The sequence below is a fragment of the Neoarius graeffei genome, chromosome 25, assembly GCF_027579695.1.
Source record: "Neoarius graeffei isolate fNeoGra1 chromosome 25, fNeoGra1.pri, whole genome shotgun sequence".
Taxonomy (NCBI): Eukaryota; Metazoa; Chordata; class Actinopteri; order Siluriformes; family Ariidae; genus Neoarius; species Neoarius graeffei.
This window is the reverse complement of record NC_083593.1, coordinates 46,422,263-46,444,376: the sequence shown is the minus strand read 5'-3', so window position 1 is coordinate 46,444,376 and position 22,114 is coordinate 46,422,263. Positions and strand designations below refer to the sequence as shown.

The 22,114-nt window shown below is 45.4% G+C and overlaps 1 protein-coding gene across 1 annotated transcript in view; it reads left to right on the top strand.

Moving 5' to 3' along the window:
* Positions 1 to 22,114, top strand: part of ggt1b (gamma-glutamyltransferase 1b) — a 35,124-nt gene that overhangs the window by 6,287 nt on the left and 6,723 nt on the right. The window contains exons 3-6 of the mRNA XM_060908350.1: positions 7,459 to 7,548; positions 12,874 to 13,066; positions 18,138 to 18,298; positions 18,620 to 18,769. Of these exons, the coding sequence (XP_060764333.1) occupies positions 7,459 to 7,548; positions 12,874 to 13,066; positions 18,138 to 18,298; positions 18,620 to 18,769 (594 nt within the window). The remainder of the gene's footprint in view (positions 1 to 7,458; positions 7,549 to 12,873; positions 13,067 to 18,137; positions 18,299 to 18,619; positions 18,770 to 22,114) is intronic.

Genomic DNA, 22,114 nt, shown 5'->3' with positions numbered 1-22,114 from the left:
AAACACAATTCACAGTTCCCACCAAACGCTGGAGTAAATGCATGTGGGTTGTTTCTGACCCATGTGTGTAAACTTGATGTAGAATTACAAAAGCTGTGCTTGTTCATAACTCAAGAAAGGAAAAATAAAAATGATGATTTGTGCTAAACAAAACCAAGATATTTACTGCATATTTGGAAAAGTAAATGACAAAATGAATTTATTTCAAAAGTATATCATAGAAATACTCAGCCATACATGAAATAACCTGGAAAATGAATGCAGGTCGTTTTTGACCCATGTTGTGCATTAGAAGGGTAGTGATACAAAAAGTAGGAAAGGAAAAAATAAAATAAGGATGTATGATGATCAAAAACAAGTTAATTGAGGAATACCTTGAATATTGATGATGGAATTAATTTATTGCAAAGATATAGAAGATAAAAACTCAGCCTGGTCACTTTTGACCCATGTTTTGCATCAAAGGGTTAAAAAAAGGTACAAAATATATTTTTAAACAAGTACATGGAAGAGGAAGTATGTTAACGGAGGATGATGAGGGATAAATCTATAAATAGAATAGGGTTGATTGTTATATATGGTATATATGGTATACAAAGTATATGGTATATATGGTATATATTTATTTATGGGGATAGTTTATATATTTATATTTATAGGGATATGTATATAGTATATATTTATTTTTGTAATTATATATTTATAGATATTTATGAAGTGTATATATGGTATATAGTATATATGTATTTTTGTAGTTATATATTTATATAGATATTTATGAAGCGTATATATGGTATGTAGTATATATTTATTTTTGTAATTATATATTTATATCGATATTCATGAAGTGTATATATGGTTGTGGCAGCGGGGGCGTGGTCAAGCGCCGGTCTGTGACAGGAGGGCGGAGTCAGGGAAGGTAAGTGGCAGAATCACTACACCTGACGGCAATTAACCTGTGTTTGTGTGTGTCTTCCCAGTGACCGCGCCCTATTTAAGGAGGGAGAGTGAGAGCAGAGGGGCTCATCCCTGAACAAGACACCCGTCGTGTGTGTGTGGCTGTTGGAGTTAATTGTTAAACTGAAAAGTGCAGCAATAAACACTATTTTGAACCTGATCTCTGTCCTGCTGTCCTCTGTGCTCCACCCACCAGTACTGAACCGCTACATTGGTGCCGAAACCCGGGATCCAGAGTGGAGCACCAACTGATCAGCCCCATGGAGTCCTCCCCGTTCGCCGACCTGGTCCACGCCCTCGCCACGGCCCAGCAAAGCCAGCACCAGGCGCTCATCACCCTCCGGAAGGAACAAGAGCAGCGCTTCGAAGCCCTGGTGCTGGCCCAGCAGGAAGACCGCGAGGCGTTCCGGCACCTCCTCGTGTCAGTGGGGTCCACCAGCGCTCCGGCCGTGGGCCCGTCTCCCCTCACCGTCACCAAGATGGGCCCGCAGGACGACCCCGAGGCATTCATCACGCTGTTCGAATAGGTCGCAGAAGCCTCGGGGTGGCCGATGGAGCAGCGCGTGGCGCGCCTCCTCCCCTCCTAACGGGAGAGGCACAGCTGGCCGTGCTACAGCTCCCCCCCGACCACCGGCTGGCCTACGCGGACCTCCGCCGGGCCGTCCTCCAGTGCGTGGGGCGCATGCCAGAGCAACAGTGCCAGTGCTTCCGCGCTCTGCGCTTGGAGGAAGTCGGTCGGCTGTTCGCGTTCGGCCAGCAGCTCCAGGACGCCTGCTGGCGGTGGCTGAGGGCCGACAACCGTGACGCCGAGGGAGTCATCGACCAGGTGGTGCTGGAACAGTTCATCGCTCGCTTACCCGCAGGAACCACGGAGTGGGTCCAGTGCCACCGCCCGGCGTCGCTGGATCAGGCAGTCGAGCTGGCGGAGGATCATTTGGCGGCTGTTCCGGCGGCAGGACAGCAGACGGCGTCTACTCTTCTCTCCTCTTCTCTCTCTCTCTCTCCCCCTCCTTCTGTGTCCCGTCCTCGCCCCATTCCCCCACCGCGGAGACGGGGGCTGGCACCACCCCAGCCGGCCCGCTGCACCCGTGGTGCCCTCCCGTTTCTCCCTTCTGTGTCTGTCTCTCCTCCCCCTCAGGTGAGTGAGCCCCAAAACACCGGTGCAGAGGGAATGCCCAGGCCGGTTTGATGGTGCTGCGGGGAGCCGGGCCACCTTCAACAACAGTGCATGGCAATGGAAGTGGGCGCAGTGGTTCGGATCCCCGACGCGACAGAGGCCGCCCTCGATCAGGCCGGAGCGTATCACATACCGGTGAGTATCCAAGGGGCTACATATCAGGCGTTGGTGGATTTGGGTTGTAATCAGACCTCAATTCGCCAAAGCCTGGTTCAAAACGAGGCATTGGGGGGAGCACAGGGGGTGAAGGTGTTGTGTGTGCACGGGGATGTTCACAGCTACCCTTTGGTGTCGGTCCACATCTTTTTCAGAGGGGAAAAATTTATAGTGAAGGCGGCGGTTAATCCTCGCCTTACCCACTCTTTTTAATTTTGGGGACTGATTGGCCAGGATTTCGGGGGTTAATGACACGCTTAGTAAAGAGTGGGTCCTGCCATTTGACAGGGGGAGGTCCCGGTGTCGCTTTGGTGGGAGCAGCTTTAACAGAGCCGTCTATGTCATCTCTGCGTCAGAGTGAGGAGCCGCTGGCTCCTCCTCTCTCTATTGGGGAATCCCTCATGGATTTCCCATTAGAACAATCGCGAGAAGAGACTCTGCGACATGCATTTGACCAAGTGAGAGTAATCGATGGTCAAACGCTCCAGCCGAACGCCACCCCATCCTTCCCCTACTTCGCAATTATGAAGGATAGGTTATACCGAGTGACGCAGGACACTCAAACTAAAGAGCGAGTCATGCAGCTTTTGATTCCGAAGAGCCGCTGGGAATTGGTATTCCAGGCAGCTCACTTTAATCCCATGGCTGGACACTTAGGGCAGGATAAGACACTAGCCCGAATAATGGCCCGATTCTATTGGCCGGGGATTCGCGGCGATGTTCGTAGGTGGTGTACGGCATGCCGCGAATGCCAGTTAGTAAATCCAGCGGCCATTCCAAAAGCGCCTTTGCGCCCTCTTCCATTGATCGAGACCCCGTTTGAGAGAATTGGGATGGATCTCGTCGGGCCATTAGATCGGTCAGCACGAGGGTACCGCTTTATATTAGTTCTGGTAGACTATGCAAGGCGATACCCGGAAGCAGTGCCTCTGTGCAATATCTCAGCATGCGGTATTGCAGAGGCACTCTTCCGCGTTATCTCCCAAGTCGGAATCCCGAAAGAGATTCTGACTGATCAAGGCACTACATTCATGTCACGGACACTATGCGAACTGTATGTTGGGGATTAAGCCAATCCGCACCATTGTGTATCACCCACAAACGGACGGTTTAGTGGAATGGTTCAATCGCACCCTCAAAAATATCATTAAAAAATTCGTAAGTGAGGACGCACGTAATTGGGATAAGTGGCTCGAACCCTTGTTGTTCTCAGTGCGAGAGGTTCCCCAAGCCTCCACGGGGTTCTCCCCATTCGAATTATTATATGGGCACAAACCGCGCGGCATCCTAGACGTGCTGCGGGAAAATTGGGAGGAGGGACCTTCACAAAGCAAAAACGAAATTCAATACGTTATGGACCTGCGCACAAAACTCCACACGCTCACCCACCTAACTCAGGAGAATTTGCAGCAGGCCCAGGAACAGCAAGCCCACCTGCACAACAAGGGTACGCGCCTTAGGGAGTTCACCCAGGGAGATAAAGTACTCGTACTGTTGCCCACTTCGAGCTCCAAATTGATCGCCAAGTGGCAAGGGCCCTTTGAGGTCACACGGCGAGTCGGGGACATCGACTATGAGGTGAGGCGAACGGACAGGGGTGGGGCACTACAAATTTACCACCTCAACCTGCTTAAACTCTGGAATGAGGAGGTCCCCGTGGCGTTGGTGTCGGTGGTTCCGGAGAAGGCAGAGCTGGGACCGGAGGTTCAAAAGAGGGCATTGGCATCACGCACCTCTCCGGTCCTCTGTGGAGACCACCTCTCCCCGACCCAACTCATGGAGGTCGCCCAGTTGCAGACCGAGTTTTTGGATGTGTTCTCACCCCTGCCCGGTCGCACCAACCTCATAGAGCACCACATAGAGATGCCCCCGGGGGTAGTAGTGCATAGCCGCCCTTACAGGTTACCCGAACACAAAAAAAAGGTGGTTCGGGAAGAACTGGAGACCATGATCGAAATGGGCATCATCGAGGAGTCCCACAGTGACTGGAGCAGCCCGGTGGTCTTGGTACCCAAGGCCAACGGGTCAGTCCGGTTCTGTGTGGACTATAGAAAAGTCAACGCGGTGTCTAAATTCGATGCGTACCCGATGCCTCGTATTGATGAGTTGCTCGATCGACTCGGCACTGCTCGCTTTTATTCGACGCTGGATTTGACGAAGGGATATTGGCAGATCCCCTTGACTCCACTATCCCGAGAGAAAACGGCCTTTTCCACACCTTTTGGGTTACACCAATTCGTCACCCTTCCGTTTGGGCTGTTTGGGGCGCCTGCTACGTTTCAGCGGCTGATGGACAGAGTCCTCCGCCCTCACGCCACTTATGCGGCCGCCTATCTGGATGATATTATCATCTATAGTAATGACTGGCAGAGGCACCTCGAACATCTGAGGGCCATCCTTAGGTCACTGAGACGAGCGGGGCTCACAGCCAACCCAAAGAAGTGTGCGATTGGGCGGGTGGAAGTACGGTATCTGGGCTTCCACTTGGGCAATGGGCAGGTGCATCCCCAAATTAATAAGACGGCAGCGATTGCGGCCTGCCCAAGGCCCAAGACCAAAAAGGGGGTGAGACAGTTCCTGGGGCTGGCTGGCTATTACCGTAGGTTTATCCCTAATTATTCGGACGTCACCAGCCCGCTGACTGACCTCACTAAAAAGGGGGCACCAGATCCGGTCCAGTGGACGGAGCAATGCCAGCGGGCTTTTTCTGAAGTGAAGGCTGCACTGTGTGGGGGGCCACTTTTACACCCCCCTGACTTTTCTCTCCCCTTTGTGTTACAGACCAATGCGTCGGACAGAGAGCTGGGGGCGGTTTTGTCCCAGGAGGTGGAGGGGGAGGACCGCCCCATCCTGTACATTAGCAGGAAGCTGTCAGTGCGTGAGGGGCGCTACAGCATGATCGAGAAAGAGTGTCTGGCAATCAAGTGGGCAGTCCTCGCCCTCCGTTACTACCTGCTGGGGTGCCCTTTCACCCTCTGTTCGGACCACGCACCCCTCCAGTGGCTCCACCACATGAAAGATGCCAACGCACGGATCACCCGTTGGTATCGGGCACTCCAACCCTTCAATTTCAAGATGGTCCACAGGCCGGGAGCGCAGATGGTCGTGGCGGACTTCCTCTCCCGTCGGGGGGGGGGAGTCGGCTGCAGGCCGGACGGCCGCCCGGCCTGAGTCGGGCGGTGGGGGTATGTGGCAGCGGGGGCGTGGTCAAGCACCGGTCTGTGACAGGAGGGCGGAGTCAGGGAAGGTAAGTGGCAGAATCACTACACCTGACGGCAATTAACCTGTGTTTGTGTGTGTCTTCACAGTGACCGCGCCCTATTTAAGGAGGGAGAGCGAGAGCAGAGGGGCTCATCCCTGAACAAGACACCCGTCGTGTGTGTGTGGCTGTTGGAGTTAATTGTTAAACTGAAAAGTGCAGCAATAAACGCTATTTTGAACCTGATCTCTGTCCTGCCGTCCTCTGTACTCCACCCACCAGTACTGAACCGCTACAATGGTATATATTTATATAGGTGTATTAATGTAGTTAGGATTTTGAGGTAGTTAAAAAGGGGTGGGAAATTAAAAAAGTATTGTATTTCTTCCCACTCCTTTTTCGAACAATGTGCGGTGTTTTGTAATGTCTTAGCTCTTTGTTATTTTATTTTTTTAATTTCTCATTTTCTTTCTTTTGTATGTACAAATAGTTACATACATTTTTTATACATGTTCGAAATAAATAAATTCATTCATTCATTCATTCACCTTTGCGACGCCATACAGTTTTGAAGCCATCAGTTCCAAAAACATTTATCTTGGTCTCATCACTCCAGAGTATAGAGTCCCAGTAGTCTTCATCTTTGTCAGCATGGGCCCTGGCAAACTCTAGGAGGGCTTTTTTGTGCCTGGGCTTTAGGAGAGGCTTCTTTCGTGGATGGCATCCATGCATGCCATTCCTCTGCAGCGTACACCGTATTGTGTCACGGGAAATAGTCACCCCAGTTTGGCTTTCTACTTCTTTAGATAACTGTAATGAACTTGCATGCCAATTTTCTTCAACCCTTCTCATCAGAAGACGCTCCTGTCGAGGTGTTAACTTCCATGGTTGCAGTCACATCTTTCTTAAATTTTTGTACCACTTTTGCTACAGTATCCTGACTGATGATCTTCTTGTAGCCTTCACCTTTGTGGTGTAAAGAAATTATTTTCTTTGGGGAATTCTGAAGAGACAAGTTGAGCATCACTCTCCATCCAGCATCCAGTCACTAAAAGAGGTCGAAGAATGGAAAAAGATTGATGTTGCAAAATGTCACCAACTTGTTCATTCCATGTCTAGAAGACTTGGTGCTGTCATTAAAAATCATGGAGGCCATACAAAGTACTAGATGTAGTAGTTTTTGTTGTGGGGTGTACTCATTTTTGCACCACCCTAAATTGAGTAAAACTGAAAAATGTGTAATCTAAGTTATATTATTAACATTACTTTCACGTTATAAGTTAAACAGATGTTATATTAAACTTTGTCTTGTCAACATTTTGGAAATTGGTTGTGTTCATTGAGATATTGTTTAAAACTTTACTTTTCAAAGGGGGTGTACTCATTTACGCTGAGCACTGTATAACCCACACAGATTTGTTTATCTGTGTCCTTTGTTTGTCTTAGCTGTTTATAAATGTATAATGTTTTGTGCGAGAGTAGTTTTCCGTTACTTTCATGATTCTTCTCATTTGCCCAAATCTCCATTAGTTTTAAAGCGGTTGATCCGAGAGTTGTAGGAGATAAAGTCTTTCCTCCTTGGTCACACAATATAAAATAATAAAATGCTAAGAGATTTTCAGTTATATTTCCCAGAATGTACTGCAGCCGGGAAGCATGTTATTGTTGTGTCAGAGAATACCTGAGAATTTTTTTGTTTTGTTTTTTTGAAAATTTGCAACATCTGAGATCACAAGTATGGTACAAATATGTTTATTTAAAGTAGCAATGTCAACGTACAGTAGGTTATTGGTAGAAATAGTCAATTTTGGCCAAAACTAGATTTTTCAGAATTTTTCAGTTTTCCAGAAATCAGCCACAGCCACATTTGATGAGTTTTCCCAGATTGCCATACACATGTCACTGAGTACAGGTTCCTTTCGTGTACTTAACTTTTTTAAAAACACTTTCTGATGTTTCTTTTTAATAGAAAGAGTGGAAACAATTGATGCTCGTGAAACAGCACCCTCTAACTCCTCTCGGGACATGTTCGGGAACAACGCTGATCTTTCTCAAAAAGGTATTAGCTAGTTACATAATCAGGGGGTCCAGCCAACAGACAGGCTGCAAGTTTAATAAAAACAAAGGGTCGTATGAGACGGCCAATAATAATAATAATAATAATAATAATACAAACCCAAATCAGAAAAGTTGCGACATTATGTTGAAATTAAAACTGAAAACAATGATTTGTAAATCATCTTTGTCCTATATTGCACTCAAAACAATCCAACAGCATATTATTTGATGTTTTACCTCGTTAACTTTATTGTTTTTCAAAATAAACACTTATTTCAGTGTTGATTCTTGAATAGATTTAAAAAAAAAGTTGGGAGGGTAAAGTGTTTACCTACTTTGTCATGTTATGGTTCCTTCTCACAACACTTAAAAGATGTTTAGGGACTGAAGACATCAAGTGATGAAGCATTTCAGGTGTTATTTTGTCCCATTCTTCCTGCAAACAGGTCTTAAGGTGTGCAACACTACGAGATTGTCGTTGTCATAGTTTTCATTTCAGAATTCTCCACACATTCTCTTTTGGGGACAGAAGGGACAGGCACCCTCTTCTTCCACAGCCACGCCTTTGTAATGTGTGCAGAATGTGGTTTTGCATTGTCTTATTGAAATCTCCCTGGAAAAGTTATCATGTTGGCAGCATTTGTTGCTCCAAAATCCCAATGTACTTTTCTGCATTAATGCTGCCATCACAGAAGTACAAGCAGGGGTGGATTTAGACATTTGGGGGCCCTAGGCAAAATACAAACATGGGGCCCTCCACCTTATACCCTCCAGGCATTCTGAGGCGATTTTGGTGTTTTTTTTTTTTTAAATAAAAATGTACGGTTACTTAACAAAAGTAACAAAATAAGATAGTACTTGTTTTTGAGGTGTTCACCATGGAGGGGCAGACTGAGGGGGCCCCTTCAGGGGGCTGCTTTGGTACAGAGTCTAGGCAACTGCCTAGGTTCACCTTATGGTAAAACCGCCTCTGAGTACAAGTTACCTTTGCCAAGGGCACTAACACAACCCCATACCATGACACACCCTGACTTGTTGCTGGTAACTGTCTGGATGGTCCTTTTTATCATTGGTCTGGAGCACTCAGTGTCCATTTCTTCCAAAAATGAGTGGTAATACTGAACACAGTTCATGTTTCCACTGTTTGATGATCCATCCCAGATGCTGCCGGGCCCAGAGAAGTCAACGGTGTTTCTGGACACAGTTAACATAAGGCTTTATTTTTGCACAGTAAAGTTTTAACTGGCATTTGTAGCTGTAACTCCATATTGCCGTGCTTGACAAAGGTTTGGCAAAATAATCCTGAGCCCATGTGTTTATATCAGCTATAGATGAATGACAGTTCTTGATGCAGTGCCATTTGAGGGATCAGAGATCACAGGTGTTCAGCTTAGGCTTGAGCCCTTTACGCACAAATTCTTCCAGATTTCTTGGATTGTTTAATGATATTATGCACCATAAAGGGTGAGATATTCAAATCCCTTTGAATCTCTGAGGCACATTGTTGTCAAACATTTAAGTGATTTTCTCATGCATTTGTTGACAAACTGGAGATCCTTGACCCATCTTTGCTCCTCAAAGACTAGGCCTTTCCTGAATACTGATTTTGTGCCAAATCATGATTACAATCACTTGTTGACATCACCTGTTTCAAAACGCATCACTATTTGTTTTACCTCATTACCAGCCCTGTCCCAACTTCTGTTGGGTATGAGTTACAGGCTTGAAATACAGGAATGGATGTATATTAACAAATGAAAAGAAGTCGACCAGACAAAGCATGTAATATCTTGGGTTTGTCCTCTCTGGAATGAAATAGAACTCAAAGTAAATATAGAAATAACTGCTTTCTTTTTTTATTTGCATTTTCCATACCGTTCCAACTTTTTCTGATTTGGGATTGTAGATCCCCTCCTAGAACTGCCACCTTATTGTGGTGGAGGGGTTTGTGTGCCTGAATGATCCTAGGAGCTATGTTGTCGGGGGCATTATGCCCCTGTCAGGGTTTCCCAAGGCAGACAGGTCCTAGGTGACAGGCCAGACCAAGAGCAGTTCACCAAAACCCTTATGGAGAAACCATCAAGGACCGTGACGTCGCCCGGTATGGCACAGCCGGGGCCCCACCCTGGAGCCAGGCCTGGGGTTGGGGCTCGTATGCAAGCGCTTGGTGGCCGGGCCTTTGCCCATGGGGCCCGGCCGGGCTCAGCCCCAAGAGGTGACGTGGGCCTGACCTCCTGTGGGTTCACCACCCACAGAGGTAGCAGTAGGGGACGGGTGCAGTGTGGATTGGGTGGCAGTCGAAGGCAGGGGCCTCGGCGACCTGATCCCCGGACACAGCGGCTAGCTGTTGGGACATGGAATGTCACTTCGCTGGGGAGGAAAGAGCCTGAGCTTGTGCGGGAGGTTGAGAGGTACCTGCTAGAGATAGTCGGGCTCACCTCCACGCACAGCTTGGGCTCTGGAACCCAGCTCCTCAAGAGGGGTTGGACTCTCCACTTCTCTGGAGTCGCCCATGGTGAGCGGCGGTGGGCTGGTGTGGGCTTGTTTATAGCTCCCCAGCTCAGCCGCCATGTGTTGGAGTTTACCCCAGTGAACGAGAGGGTCGCCTCTCTGCACCTTCGGATTGGGGAGAGGGCTCTTGCTGTTGTTTGTGCCTACGGGCCAAATAGCAGTATAGAGTATCCGGCCTTCTTGGAGTCCCTGGGAGAGGTACTGAAGGGTGCTCAGACTGGGGACTCCATTGTGTTACTGGGGGACTTCAATGCTCACGTGGGTGACGACAGTGACACCTGGAGGGGCGTGGTTGGGAGGAACGGCCTCCCCGAGCTGAACCCGAGTGGTGTTTTGTTATTGGACTTCTGTGCTAGTCACAGTTTGTCCATAACAAACAACATGTTCGAGCATAGGGGTGTCCATAAGTGCACGTGGCACCAGGACACCTTAGGTCGGAGGTCGATGATAGACTTTGTTGTGGTTTCATCTGATCTCCGGCCCTATGTCTTGGACACTCGGGTGAAGAGAGGGGCTGAGCTGTCAACTGATCACCACCTGGTGGTGAGTTGGATCCGCTGGTGGAGGAGGAAGCTGGACAGACCTGGCAGGCCCAAACGTATGGTGAGGGTCTGTTGGGAACGTCTGGCTGAGCACTCTGTTGGGGAGGTCTTTAACTCCCACCTCCGGGAGAGCTTTTCCCAGCTTCCGAGGGAGGCGGGGGACATTGAGTCTGAGTGGACCATGTTCTCTACCTCCATTGTGGACGCAGCTGTTCAGAGCTGTGGCCGCAAGGTCTCTGGTGCCTGTCGTGGCGGCAATCCCTGAACCCGGTGGTGGACACCGGAAGTAAGAGATGCTGTCAAGCTGAAGAAGGAGTCTTATCGGGCCATGTTGACCTCTGGGACCCCTGAGGCAGCTGACGGGTATCGGCAGGCCAGGCGTGCTGCAGCTCGGGCAGTTGCGGAGGCAAAAACTCGGAACTGGGAGGAGTTCGGGGAGGCCATGGAGAAGGACTATCGGTCGGCCTCGAAGAAATTCTGGCAAACCATCCGGCGCCTCAGGAGGGGGAAGCAGTACTCTGCCAACACTGTTTACAGTGTGGGTGGGGAGCTGTTGACCTCGACTGGGGACATTGTCGGGCGGTGGAAGGAATACTTTGAGGATCTCCTCAATCCCACCGTCATGTCTTCCATTGAGGAGACTGAGGCTGATGACTCAGAGGTGGACTTGTCCATTACCCAAGCCGAAGTCACTGAGGTGGTTTGCAAGCTCCTCGGTGGCAAGGCACCTGGGGTGGATGAGATCCGCCCTGAGTATCTCAAGTCTCTGGATGTTGTGGGGCTGTCTTGGTTGACACGCCTCTGCAACATCGCGTGGCAGTCGGGGAAAGTGCCTCTGGAGTGGCAGACTGGGGTGGTGGTCCCTCTTTTTAAGAAAGGGGATCGGAGAGTGTGCTCCAATTATAGGGGAATCACACTTCTCAGCCTCCCGGGGAAAGTTTACTCTAGGGTACTGGAGAGGAGAATTCGACCAATAGTCGAACCTCGGATCCAGGAGGAACAATGCGGTTTTCGTCCTGGTCGCGGAACACTGGACCAGCTCTATACCCTTCATAGGGTGCTCGAGGGTTCATGGGAGTTTGCCCAACCAGTCCACATGTGCTTTGTGGATCTGGAGAAGGCATTCGACCGTGTCCCCCGTGGTATTCTGTGGGGGGTGCTTCGGGAGTATGGGGTTCGGGGCTCTTTGCTAAGGGCTGTCCGGTCCCTGTACGAACGGAGCAGGAGTCTGGTTCGCATTGCCGGCAGTAAGTCAGACCTGTTCCCAGTGCATGTTGGACTCCGGCAGGGCTGCCCTTTGTCACCGGTTCTGTTCATAATTTTTATGGACAGAATTTCTAGGCGCAGCCAGGGGCCGGAAGGAATCCTGTTTGGGAACCACAGGATTTCATCTCTGCTTTTTGCGGATGATGTTGTCCTGTTGGCTTCTTCAAGCCAGGACCTCCAGCATGCACTTGGGCGGTTTGCAGTCGAGTGTGAAGCGGCTGGGATGAGAATCAGCACCTCCAAGTCCGAGGCCATGGTTCTCGACCAGAAAAGGGTGGCTTGCCCTCTCCAGGTTGGTGAAGAAGTCCTGCCTCAAGTGGAAGAGTTTAAGTATCTCGGGATCTTGTTCACGAGTGAGGGAAGGATGGAGCGTGAGATCGACAGGTGGATCGGTGCAGCCTCCGCAGTGATGCGGTCGCTTTACTGGTCCGTCGTGGTGAAGAAGGAGCTGAGCCAAAAGGCGAAGCTCTCAATTTACCGGTCGATCTATGTTCCGACTCTCACCTATGGTCATGAGCTTTGGGTAATGACCGAAAGAACAAGATCGCGGATACAAGCGGCCGAAATGAGTTTCCTTCGCAGGGTGGCTGGGCGCTCCCTTAGAGATAGGGTGAGAAGCACAGTCACTCGGGAGGAGCTCGGAGTAGAGCCGCTGCTCCTCCACATCGAGAGGAACCAGCTAAGGTGGCTCGGGCATCTTTTTCGGATGCCTCCTGGACGCCTCCCTGGGGAGGTGTTCCAGGCATGTCCCCCCGGGAGGAGGCCCCGGGGAAGACCCAGAACACGCTGGAGGGACTATGTCTCTCGGCTGGCCTGGGAATGCCTCGGTGTTCTTCCCGAGGAGCTGACCGAGGTGTCTGGGGAGAGGGAAGTTTGGGCTTCCATGCTTAGACTGCTGCCTCCGCGACCTGGTCCCGGATAAAGCGGAAGAAGACGAGACGGGATTGTAGATGTAAAAGGATTCTTAATGTGCATATTGTTAATGTTTTTTGTTTGCTTGTTTTCAGGTGGCCTTTCCATTGCTGTTCCTGGAGAAATTCGTGGATATGAACTGGCTCATCAGCGTCATGGCAAGCTGGCCTGGAAAGAACTGTTCACACCAAGCATCAAACTCGCAAAGGACGGATTTCCTGTGGGTACAGCTCTCGCTAAAGCCATTCGCAGCAAAAGGAATATTATCCTCGGAGACAAAGCTTTAAGGTAAATATCTATTGATGTTCACCATATATATATATATATATATATATATATATATATATATATATATATATATATATTTTTTTTTTTTTTTTCCAGTTCTGTGTCCTCTGTCTGTGTGTCTGTTTCATGCTTGAAATGAAATTTCATGTTCTGTATATTATTTGACAGGTTCTGTATTTTGTGTCTCAGCTCTGCATTTGTGTCTTGGTTCTACATTTTGTATTACAGTTCCATGTGTTGAGTTTCCTTTCTGCGTTTTATGTCTCAGTTCCATTATTTGTGTCTCAGTTCTGTGTTTCAGTTCTGTTATTTGTGTCTCGGTTCAATGTTTTGTGTCCCAGTTCCATTATTTGTGTCTCAGTTCTGTGTTTTGTGTCTCAGTTCTGTGTTTTGTGTCTTGGTTCAACGTTTTGTCTCACAGTTCCATGTTTTATGTCTGTGTTTTGTGTTTCAGTTCTGCATTTTATGTCTTATTTTCATGTTTTGTGTCTCAGGCCAGTATTTTTTGTTACAGTTCCTTGTTTTGTGTCTCAGGACTGTATTATGTTTCATGTCTGTTTCTATGTTTCAGTTCTTCATTTTCCAGTTCAGTTCCATGTTTTATGTTCATGTATGTTTTTTGAGTTTCAGTTTTGTGTTTCATTTCTGTTTTGTTTGGTTTTTTTTTGTCTCAATTCTGTTTTGTGTCAGTTCTGTTTTGCATTTCAGTTCAATTTTTTGTTTTATTTTGTTTTAGGTCTGCTATTATGTTTCAGTTTTGTGTTTTGTGTCTTAATTTTGTGTTTTGTGTCTCAGTTCTGCATTTTGTATCACAGGTCTGTGGTTTGTGTTTCAGTTCTGTGGTTCGTATCTCAGTTCTGTGTTTTAAGTCTCAGTTCTGGGTTTGAGTCTCAGTTCTTTTTTGTATTTCAGTTTGTAAGGTTACATACTGTATGTATCTATAGTTCTGTACAGAATCACTGGGGTGGTATCCTTCAGAACTACTGGAAGTTTCTGTGCGCTCGGATCTTTAACAGTTTATTTATTCAGTGCAGAAAATAAAAATCTCAATGCACGTACATAACACAGGGAATGAAGTAAAAATGATAAAAGAACAAATATAATAAAATTAAAAACATATGTATATATGTATAAATATACAATTTAAAATGCTTGTTTAAAATAGTATGATTTTAAGATGTTTCTTAAAAGAGTCCAGATCATAGAATTTAATGACAATGGGGAGGGAGTTCCATACTTGTTGAGCTGCATGAGTAAAGGCTCAGGTCCCAACCTGAGTCCTACACTTGGGGACCTTGAGGTTGCCCTGGCTGCTGGATCTTAGTGTTCGTTGTGGAGTATAGATCTCAATAAGGTCTTTAAGGTAATTCTGTGCCAGCCCATTCAAACACTTGTATGTCAATAATGCAATCTTAAATAAGATACGATACGAAACTGGCAGCCAATGGAGATCCTTCAAAAATGATGTCACGTGATCGTACTTCTGGGCACCACACACAACTCTGGCTGCACAATTCTGCAGCTTTTGTAGTTTGTTGATCACACACTTTGGGGCCCCATACAACAGGGCATTGCAGTAATCTATGTTAGAAGTCACAAACACGTGGACAATTTTCTCTGTGGCTGGTTTGTCCAAATATTTCCGTATTTGCCTGATTCGCTTAAGTTGATAATGACCTTTCTGACATATATAGTTCACATGATGAGTCATTTTGGCAATCTTTGGCAATGACCCTTGAAAGTAAACATGATCCCATATGGATAGCCCAAAAAAAGACCCCACTATGTTTTGTCCATCCAGTCATTATCCTCAACCCAAGTAACCAATCTGGTCTGGCAGTTATCCACTTAGTTATAGAACCATGGTTATACAAATGTCAGTGTGGTTTCTTTTAGAACTAGAGGACACAGCATATCAAAGTAATCACATGGGTTCACAGCATATTGTAATAGTGCACTCCACGCAGTAATGAACAGCACTCACAAACAGTGCTGATATCATTAATTTTTGAAGATAAAAATCACTCAAGGTGCTGATTTTTTTTTTTCTACTGAAGATAAGACTCACTCACGGGCATGATAAAACAACATTCATTCCATATAATCCATCCATCCATCCATCCATCCATTATCTATACCATTTATCCATCAGGGTGCCAGGGGATGCTGGAGCCAATCCCAGCTGACTTTGGGGTACATCCTTGGCAGGTCGCCAATCTGTCACAAAGCTTATAGAAAATCTAATGAAGTTGTTGCCACTTAAAAATGTCCAGTATTGCCAGCCATAATGTGTCGAATTGCATTTAATGGTGAGGATGAATCTTTTGATTCGCTTTCATCTTTGATTGTGCAATATCTTCATTTGCCTTATGAGTTAACTTGTCTTTAGCTGCTTATGGTGCTCACCAAACCAAACAAACAGCCAGTCAGTGGCATACAACTCATACGGTACATATGTAGCATTTGCAAGTCTTCACTAGAAACTGTGGGGTTGTGTTCACAAGAAGATTACTTTATTTGCATTTAACATAGACATGTAAATCTCTCGAAATGCTACAATAGAGGCTGTGACTTGTAATTCCTGACATCCAATTATGAAAAACAAAAAACAATAATAAAACTAGACTGCATTTCCGCAGAGAAAATGCAGTGTGCTTGCTGAGCTGTAGCAGAACAGCTATCATGCTAGCATGCTAAAAGCTAGCATGCCAACATGCTAATGCCAACATGCTAACAACTAGCATGCTAACAGTTAACATACTAACATGCTAACAGTTAGCATACTAACGTGCTAACAGCATACTAACATGCTAAAAGCTAGCATGTTAACATGTTAATGCTAACATGCTGATGGATAACATGCTAACAGCTAGCATTCTAACATGCTAATGATTAACATCTCATCATCTCTAGCTGCTTTATCCTGTTCTACAGGGCCGCAGGCAAGCTGGAGCCTATCCCAGCTGACTACAGGCGAAAGGCAGGGTACACCCTGGACAAGTCGCCAGGTCATCACAGGGCTGACACATAGACACAGACAACCATTCACACTCACATTCACACCTATGGTCAATTTAGAGTCACCAGTTAACCTAACCTGCATGTCTTTGGACTGTGGGGGAAACCGGAGGACCCAGAGGAAACCCACGCGGACACGGGGAGAACATGCAAACTCCACACAGAAAGGCCCTCACCGGCCACGGGGCTCGAACCCGGACCTTCTTGTTGTGAGGTGACAGCGCTAACCACTACACCACCGTGCCACCTAATGATTAACATGCTATTTGTTAAAATTCTAACAGTTTAAGGCTAATATGCTGACAGCTATCATGCTAACAGCTAACAGGCTAACATGTTAACTTTTAGCATGCTAACACGCTGAGCGTGACATGTTAGCTAACAGTTAGCATGCTAACATGCTCAGGCGAACTCGCTAACAGCAAACATGCGAACTCTGCATGCTACCATGCTAATCCTAACATGTTAACAGCTCTCATGATAACATGCTAATGGTGAACATGCTAACAACTCGCGAGCTAACAGCAGGCATGATATCGTAATGGGTAACATGCTAACAGCTAGCATGGTAACACGTGAATGCTTATATGCTAATTGCTATCGTGTGTGCGTGTAAGTATTCCTAATGAGTGGCTTGAGTTGAAGTTGATTTGCTGTCAAAGTCTAAAATGAGCAGATCCTTGCCAAATGCATCATCACCTATAGGGGAAGGGAAGAATGACTCAGTCAAGCTTCCATTGATTAGCGGCAAAATGGAGAAAAAACGGACGGATGAAAGGCAAGACAAAGACGAGTGCAAGTCAGAACTGATATCATGTGTGTGATGGGTGATTTGGCCTGAGATGCCATATGAAGTTTGGTGGATGTGTGGTGAAGTGTTACTGAGCAAAACTCTATTCATTTGAATGGGGCCAAAAATCAATGGAAGCCTATGGAGGTAAAAAAAAAGATGCGTGAAAACCAAGGAAAAGACGAGTGCAGGTCTCAGATGAGGGGATGGATCTGTGTGGGGACTTGACCTGAGGCATCAAGTGAAGTTTCTTGAAGTTTGGAGAGTGAAAGTTTTTCTCCTGAAACACCATTCATTTTCAATGGGGCCAAAAATCAATGCAAGCCTATGGAGGAAAAAGGGATGAGCAAAAGGATGTGTCGGGGGAGTTGGCCTGAAGTATCACATGAGGTTTGGTGCATCTGCGATGGAATGTGTCTGAGTAGGACAATTCAATTCATGAGCCCTATTCATTCTCTATGGGAAAAAAACAAAAGAAAAACGACAAGAACAAGAGAACGGGCGCGTTGATCCAAAAGCTGTATTCAAGCACACTATGCCACTTCGGGCCAGACGTCTCAGAGTTAGAACAGTGTCTCTACCTTGAACGCCCTAGGAGGAGTAGTGGATCCAAAAAACATGTCGGAATAAGGCAGAATAAGTAAACTTAAGAAGAACAATAGGGTGCTTCCCTTTGCCAAGCACACTAATAACGCACCCTCAACTTAGAATTCCTTTAAACAAAGTAGCACCTATTACCTTTAAATGTGTTATGCTGTATGTAGAAAGTAATTTCCTTTAGATTAATCAATATACAGACATATTCACTTGTAAAATCTATATCACTGACTTTACAGCTTGCTGTTTTGAGGAAGAAGTTATCATTTATGACCGTTAAATTGCTCACTTGTTGTTCACAAAAGATGAATAAGGAGGCGTTGGTGGGTTTTTCCCCACTTTGTAACTAGAGATCAAAAATCACATCATTCTGAACTTTGATTTTCCACTTCTGAGATAAGTTCAAGGAAGCAATTGAAGTGTTTTTCAGTTTAGGTTTTTTTTTTTTTTTTTTACAGTTTTCATGTTTTGTGTTTTTAGTTCCATTTTAGTTTATTTCTGTTTAACTTTTTGATGTATTTTGTGTAAGCATTTCAGTTGTGTTTCATTTTTCAATTTCATTATTTTGCTTCAGTTGTGCAATTCTGGTTTCAGTCCTGTATTTAGTTCTTTGTCTTGTGGCTCAGTTCTGTCTTTAATATTACAATTCTGTGCTTTGTGTTACAGTTCCGTGTTCTGTAACAAAAATGGAGATATTTTAAAGGAAAATGACACAATCACCTTCCCTAAACTGGCGGAAACTTATCAACAGATTGCAGAGAAAGGGGCAGATGCTTTTTATAATGGGACGATCGCAGAAAACCTTGTCAGTGACATTAGGCATGCAGGTGGGCTTTTCTTCTGTAGTCAAATCAAATCAGTTTATTTGTATAGCACTTTTAACAACAGACATTGTTCGCAAAGCAGCTTTATAGAAAAATAAAGACTTGAAACATATGAACTAATTTTATCCCTAATACATTTATTTATCCTTGATGAGCAAGCCTGTAAACCTTGACACCTCCAGCCTTTAATTTGAATTTCCTTTTTTTTTGTCATCCATCTGCTTTTTGGAATTTATAAAAAGAGAAAATTCATATCTGATGGTGTGTGTGTGTGTGTGTGTGTGTGTGTGTGTGTGTGTGTGTGTGTGTGTGTGTGTGTTTTAGGTGGCATTATAACTATGGAAGACTTACTGAATTACACTGCAGTCTTAGATGAAAATCCTCTGAACGCATCAGTGGGTGAATTTACAATGTTTGTACCAAATGCTCCATCCAGTGGCCCTGTTCTCACCCTCATTCTCACCATACTGAACGGTGAGAAAACATCTCTCTGGCAAAAGCAACCACTTGATTCAAAAACACATTAACTTTACTCATAATGAAAACAATTGAATCCATAGGATCAATTACAAAGCAGACATTTTGAACTATAGGCAGATCTCCCTTTTGTCCATCATTAGTAAGCTCTGTGAACGTTGTGTTTTATGCAAATTGGTCCCAGAGCTTATTGATCTGTTATCGTTGCTGCAACATGGTTTTATTGAAGGAAGATCTTGTGTAACACAGCTTCTTGGGGTCTTGCACGAATTAGGGACGGCGTTGGATGCTGGACAGGAAATCGATCTGCTCTATCTCGATTTCAGTAAAGCATTCGACTCAGTCCCTCACGGTCACCTTCTTCACAAACTTTCCTTGTTTGGTATCACGGGCTCTCTACATAGCTGGTTTGCGGACTACCTTGGTTGTAGAATTCAGCGTGTTCTCTTGGATGGGGCTTTTTCACCACGGGCGAGAGTTACCTCTGGGGTTCCTCAAGGCAGCCTGCTAGCACCGTTCTTGTTTCTTCTTTATATAAACGATCTCCCCGAAGTGATAAGCACCAACACCAAAATGGCTCTTTATGCTGATGATGCCAAGTGCTACAGGGTTGTAAGGACGGCTAATGACTGTGAATTGTTGCAGCATGACCTGTGTTCTATGTTTAAATGGACTGAGCTCTGGGGGCTCTCATTTAATGTAGATAAGTGCAAATGTCTTAGAATTTCAAGAAAACGCAAAAGCAACATTCCGTCTATTGCGGCCAGTCCCTATACCCTGGGAGGTCATGTCTTGACAGTTGTGCCTTCCCAGAAGGAACTTGGGGTCACAATCTCGTGCAAGCTTACTTGGAGCTTGCACATTTCCATCATTGTCGCAAAGGCTAATCGCATGCTTGGTTTTTTGCGTCGTCATTGTAATAGTTTTATAGGGGCTGACCCCAAGAAACTGCTCTACCTGTGTTTTGTGCGTAGTAATCTTGGCTATGCTAGTGAAGTCTGGGCGCCCCAGTCATCTATTACTGATCTTAAGTCACTGGAGAGCGTCCAGAGGCGCGCAACCCACTTCATCCTGGGGTGCCATCCCTACCATCAATTAAGGCCGGATTATAAAATGCGCTTACTTAAGCTGAATATGCTGCCAATTTCTTACTGGTTAGAATGCAGAGATCTTAGTTTTTTTCTTTAAATGTCTAAACAATCTAGTGAGTTTTCATAATAATAACCATTTTCTCTTATCAAGCGGCCGAACCAGAAGTGCATCTACAAATTTAAATCTCAAGTCTATGCCTTTTCACACCTCACTGTTTAGAGACTCCTATTTTAACAGAATTGTACCAATCTGGAATAATCTCCCTCTCCCAATTAGACAATCTGGAAACTAACTTCTTTTTAAAGACCGTGTTAGAGTTCACTATCTTGAAAAATTAAAATCTGTTTTTGACCCCCAGCGTGTACGCTCCTGGAAAACCATATGCCCATACTGCAGATCAACACATAGAATGAATTGCTGCGCATGAGTCGTGCTGTTATGTTCTATTTTTTGTAGTGTATATAATTTTTTGGGGGGGGTGTTTTGTTTGTTTTTTTTCTTTTGTCTTTCGATTACGTTCATTATGTCTTATATTAAATATAGTTCGTTTTTTTTTTTTTTTTTCTTTTTTATCAGACATCTAATTTTTGGGTTTGTTTACCTGACATGTTTCGACGTACAACTTCCGTCTTCCTCAGAGTGTCACCGGATGTTAATTGGTGACGCATCTTTTATCAGCTGCTGTTTCTGAAGGCGTGGCCTTCCTGTCTGGTTTGACAGGTCGGTCACGCCTTATACTGTCTGTTCGTCCCCTGCAAGATGTGACTCCAGGTATGGGAGAGCATGTATGCTCCCTCATCCCGGTTGATGGTCCTCGGGCTTCGCTTACGGATCTCTATGGCCTCCCTGATCCAGCGCTGATGTTTGTTATCTTCTGTGCGGATGACTCTGGCATTCCCCCAGTCCATAATGTGGTTTTCCCTTTTACAGTGATCTGTTATAGCTGACTTATAATTTTCCTGTTGTGCCTTTTCTTTTATTGTTCGGGTTTGTCTTGTAGCTGTCTCCTTTTCGCACTCTTTCTTATGTTCATGTTTTCTTGTGTTGAAACTCCTTCCTGTCTCCCCAATATAAGTTTTATTGCATAATTTACATGGAATCTCATATATGGTGTTGCATCTGTTGTCCGGATGTATTTTGTCTTTGGGATGCACCAGGATCTGACGGAGTGTTGTGTGTGGTTTGACAGGTGTGTTAACATTGTGTTTCCTCATTACTCTTTGAATGCGTTCAGTTATTCCCCTGATGTATGGTAATGTAACTACTCCCCTGTGTTCTTGTTTGTTAGTTTGTTTTTTCTCTTTCTTCTGTGTTTTGTTGTTCTTAACCTGTTCCGCCCCTTTGGATATTGCCCATTGTGGATATTGACATGCCTTCAGTGCGTGTTGTATATGTTTTTCCTCCTGTTCTTTGTCCTGTGGATCTGTAATTATTGCTGTGCGTTCATGTAATGTTCTAACTACGGATATTTTGTGCATTATGGGGTGTTCGGAAGTCCAGTTTAAATATTGGTCGGTGTGTGTGGGTTTTCTGTGTACTTTTATTTTGATGTCCCCATCTTCTGTGTGTTGTATTTTTAAATCCAAAAATGCTATTGACTGCTCCGTTTCCTCTTCATGTGTGAATTTTATATTGCCTGTATTGTCTATAGTATTGAGATGGTCGGTAAGTTGTTGAGTGTGTCCCCTCTTTACTTTTTCCAATATGTCGTCCACATACCGTTTCCAGAGTGTTGGTCTGTATTCCGCTGGTATTGTAGTGAGTGCTTTCTGCTCCAGATCCTCCATGAAAAAGCCGCACATGATGGCTGATAGTGGGTCTCCCATGGCAAAACCTTCCTTCTGTCTGTAGATTGTATTCCTGAACTGAAAGTATGTGGATGTGGCGATGAATTGAAGGAGCTGAGTGATGTCTTGTACGGTGAGGTTTGTGCGTTTCCTGAGCGTCCTGTCTGTTTTTAATTTGTCTTGTACTATCTGTATGGTGGCTTCCGTGGGTGTTCTGGTGAAAAGAGATATGACATCATGTGAAATGAAAACTTCATCTTGCTGTATTTTGATGTTTTTTAGTTCTTCTGCCAGATGTTTTGAGTTTTTGCAGTGTTGGTCTGTGAGTCCTAGTAATGGTTTAATTATTTCGGTGAGTGCTTTTGATAAGTTGTATGTGACTGAACCAATGCTATCTACTATGGGGCGTAATGGTGTTCCTGGTTTGTGTATTTTTGGTGTACCGTAAATCCTGGGGATGACA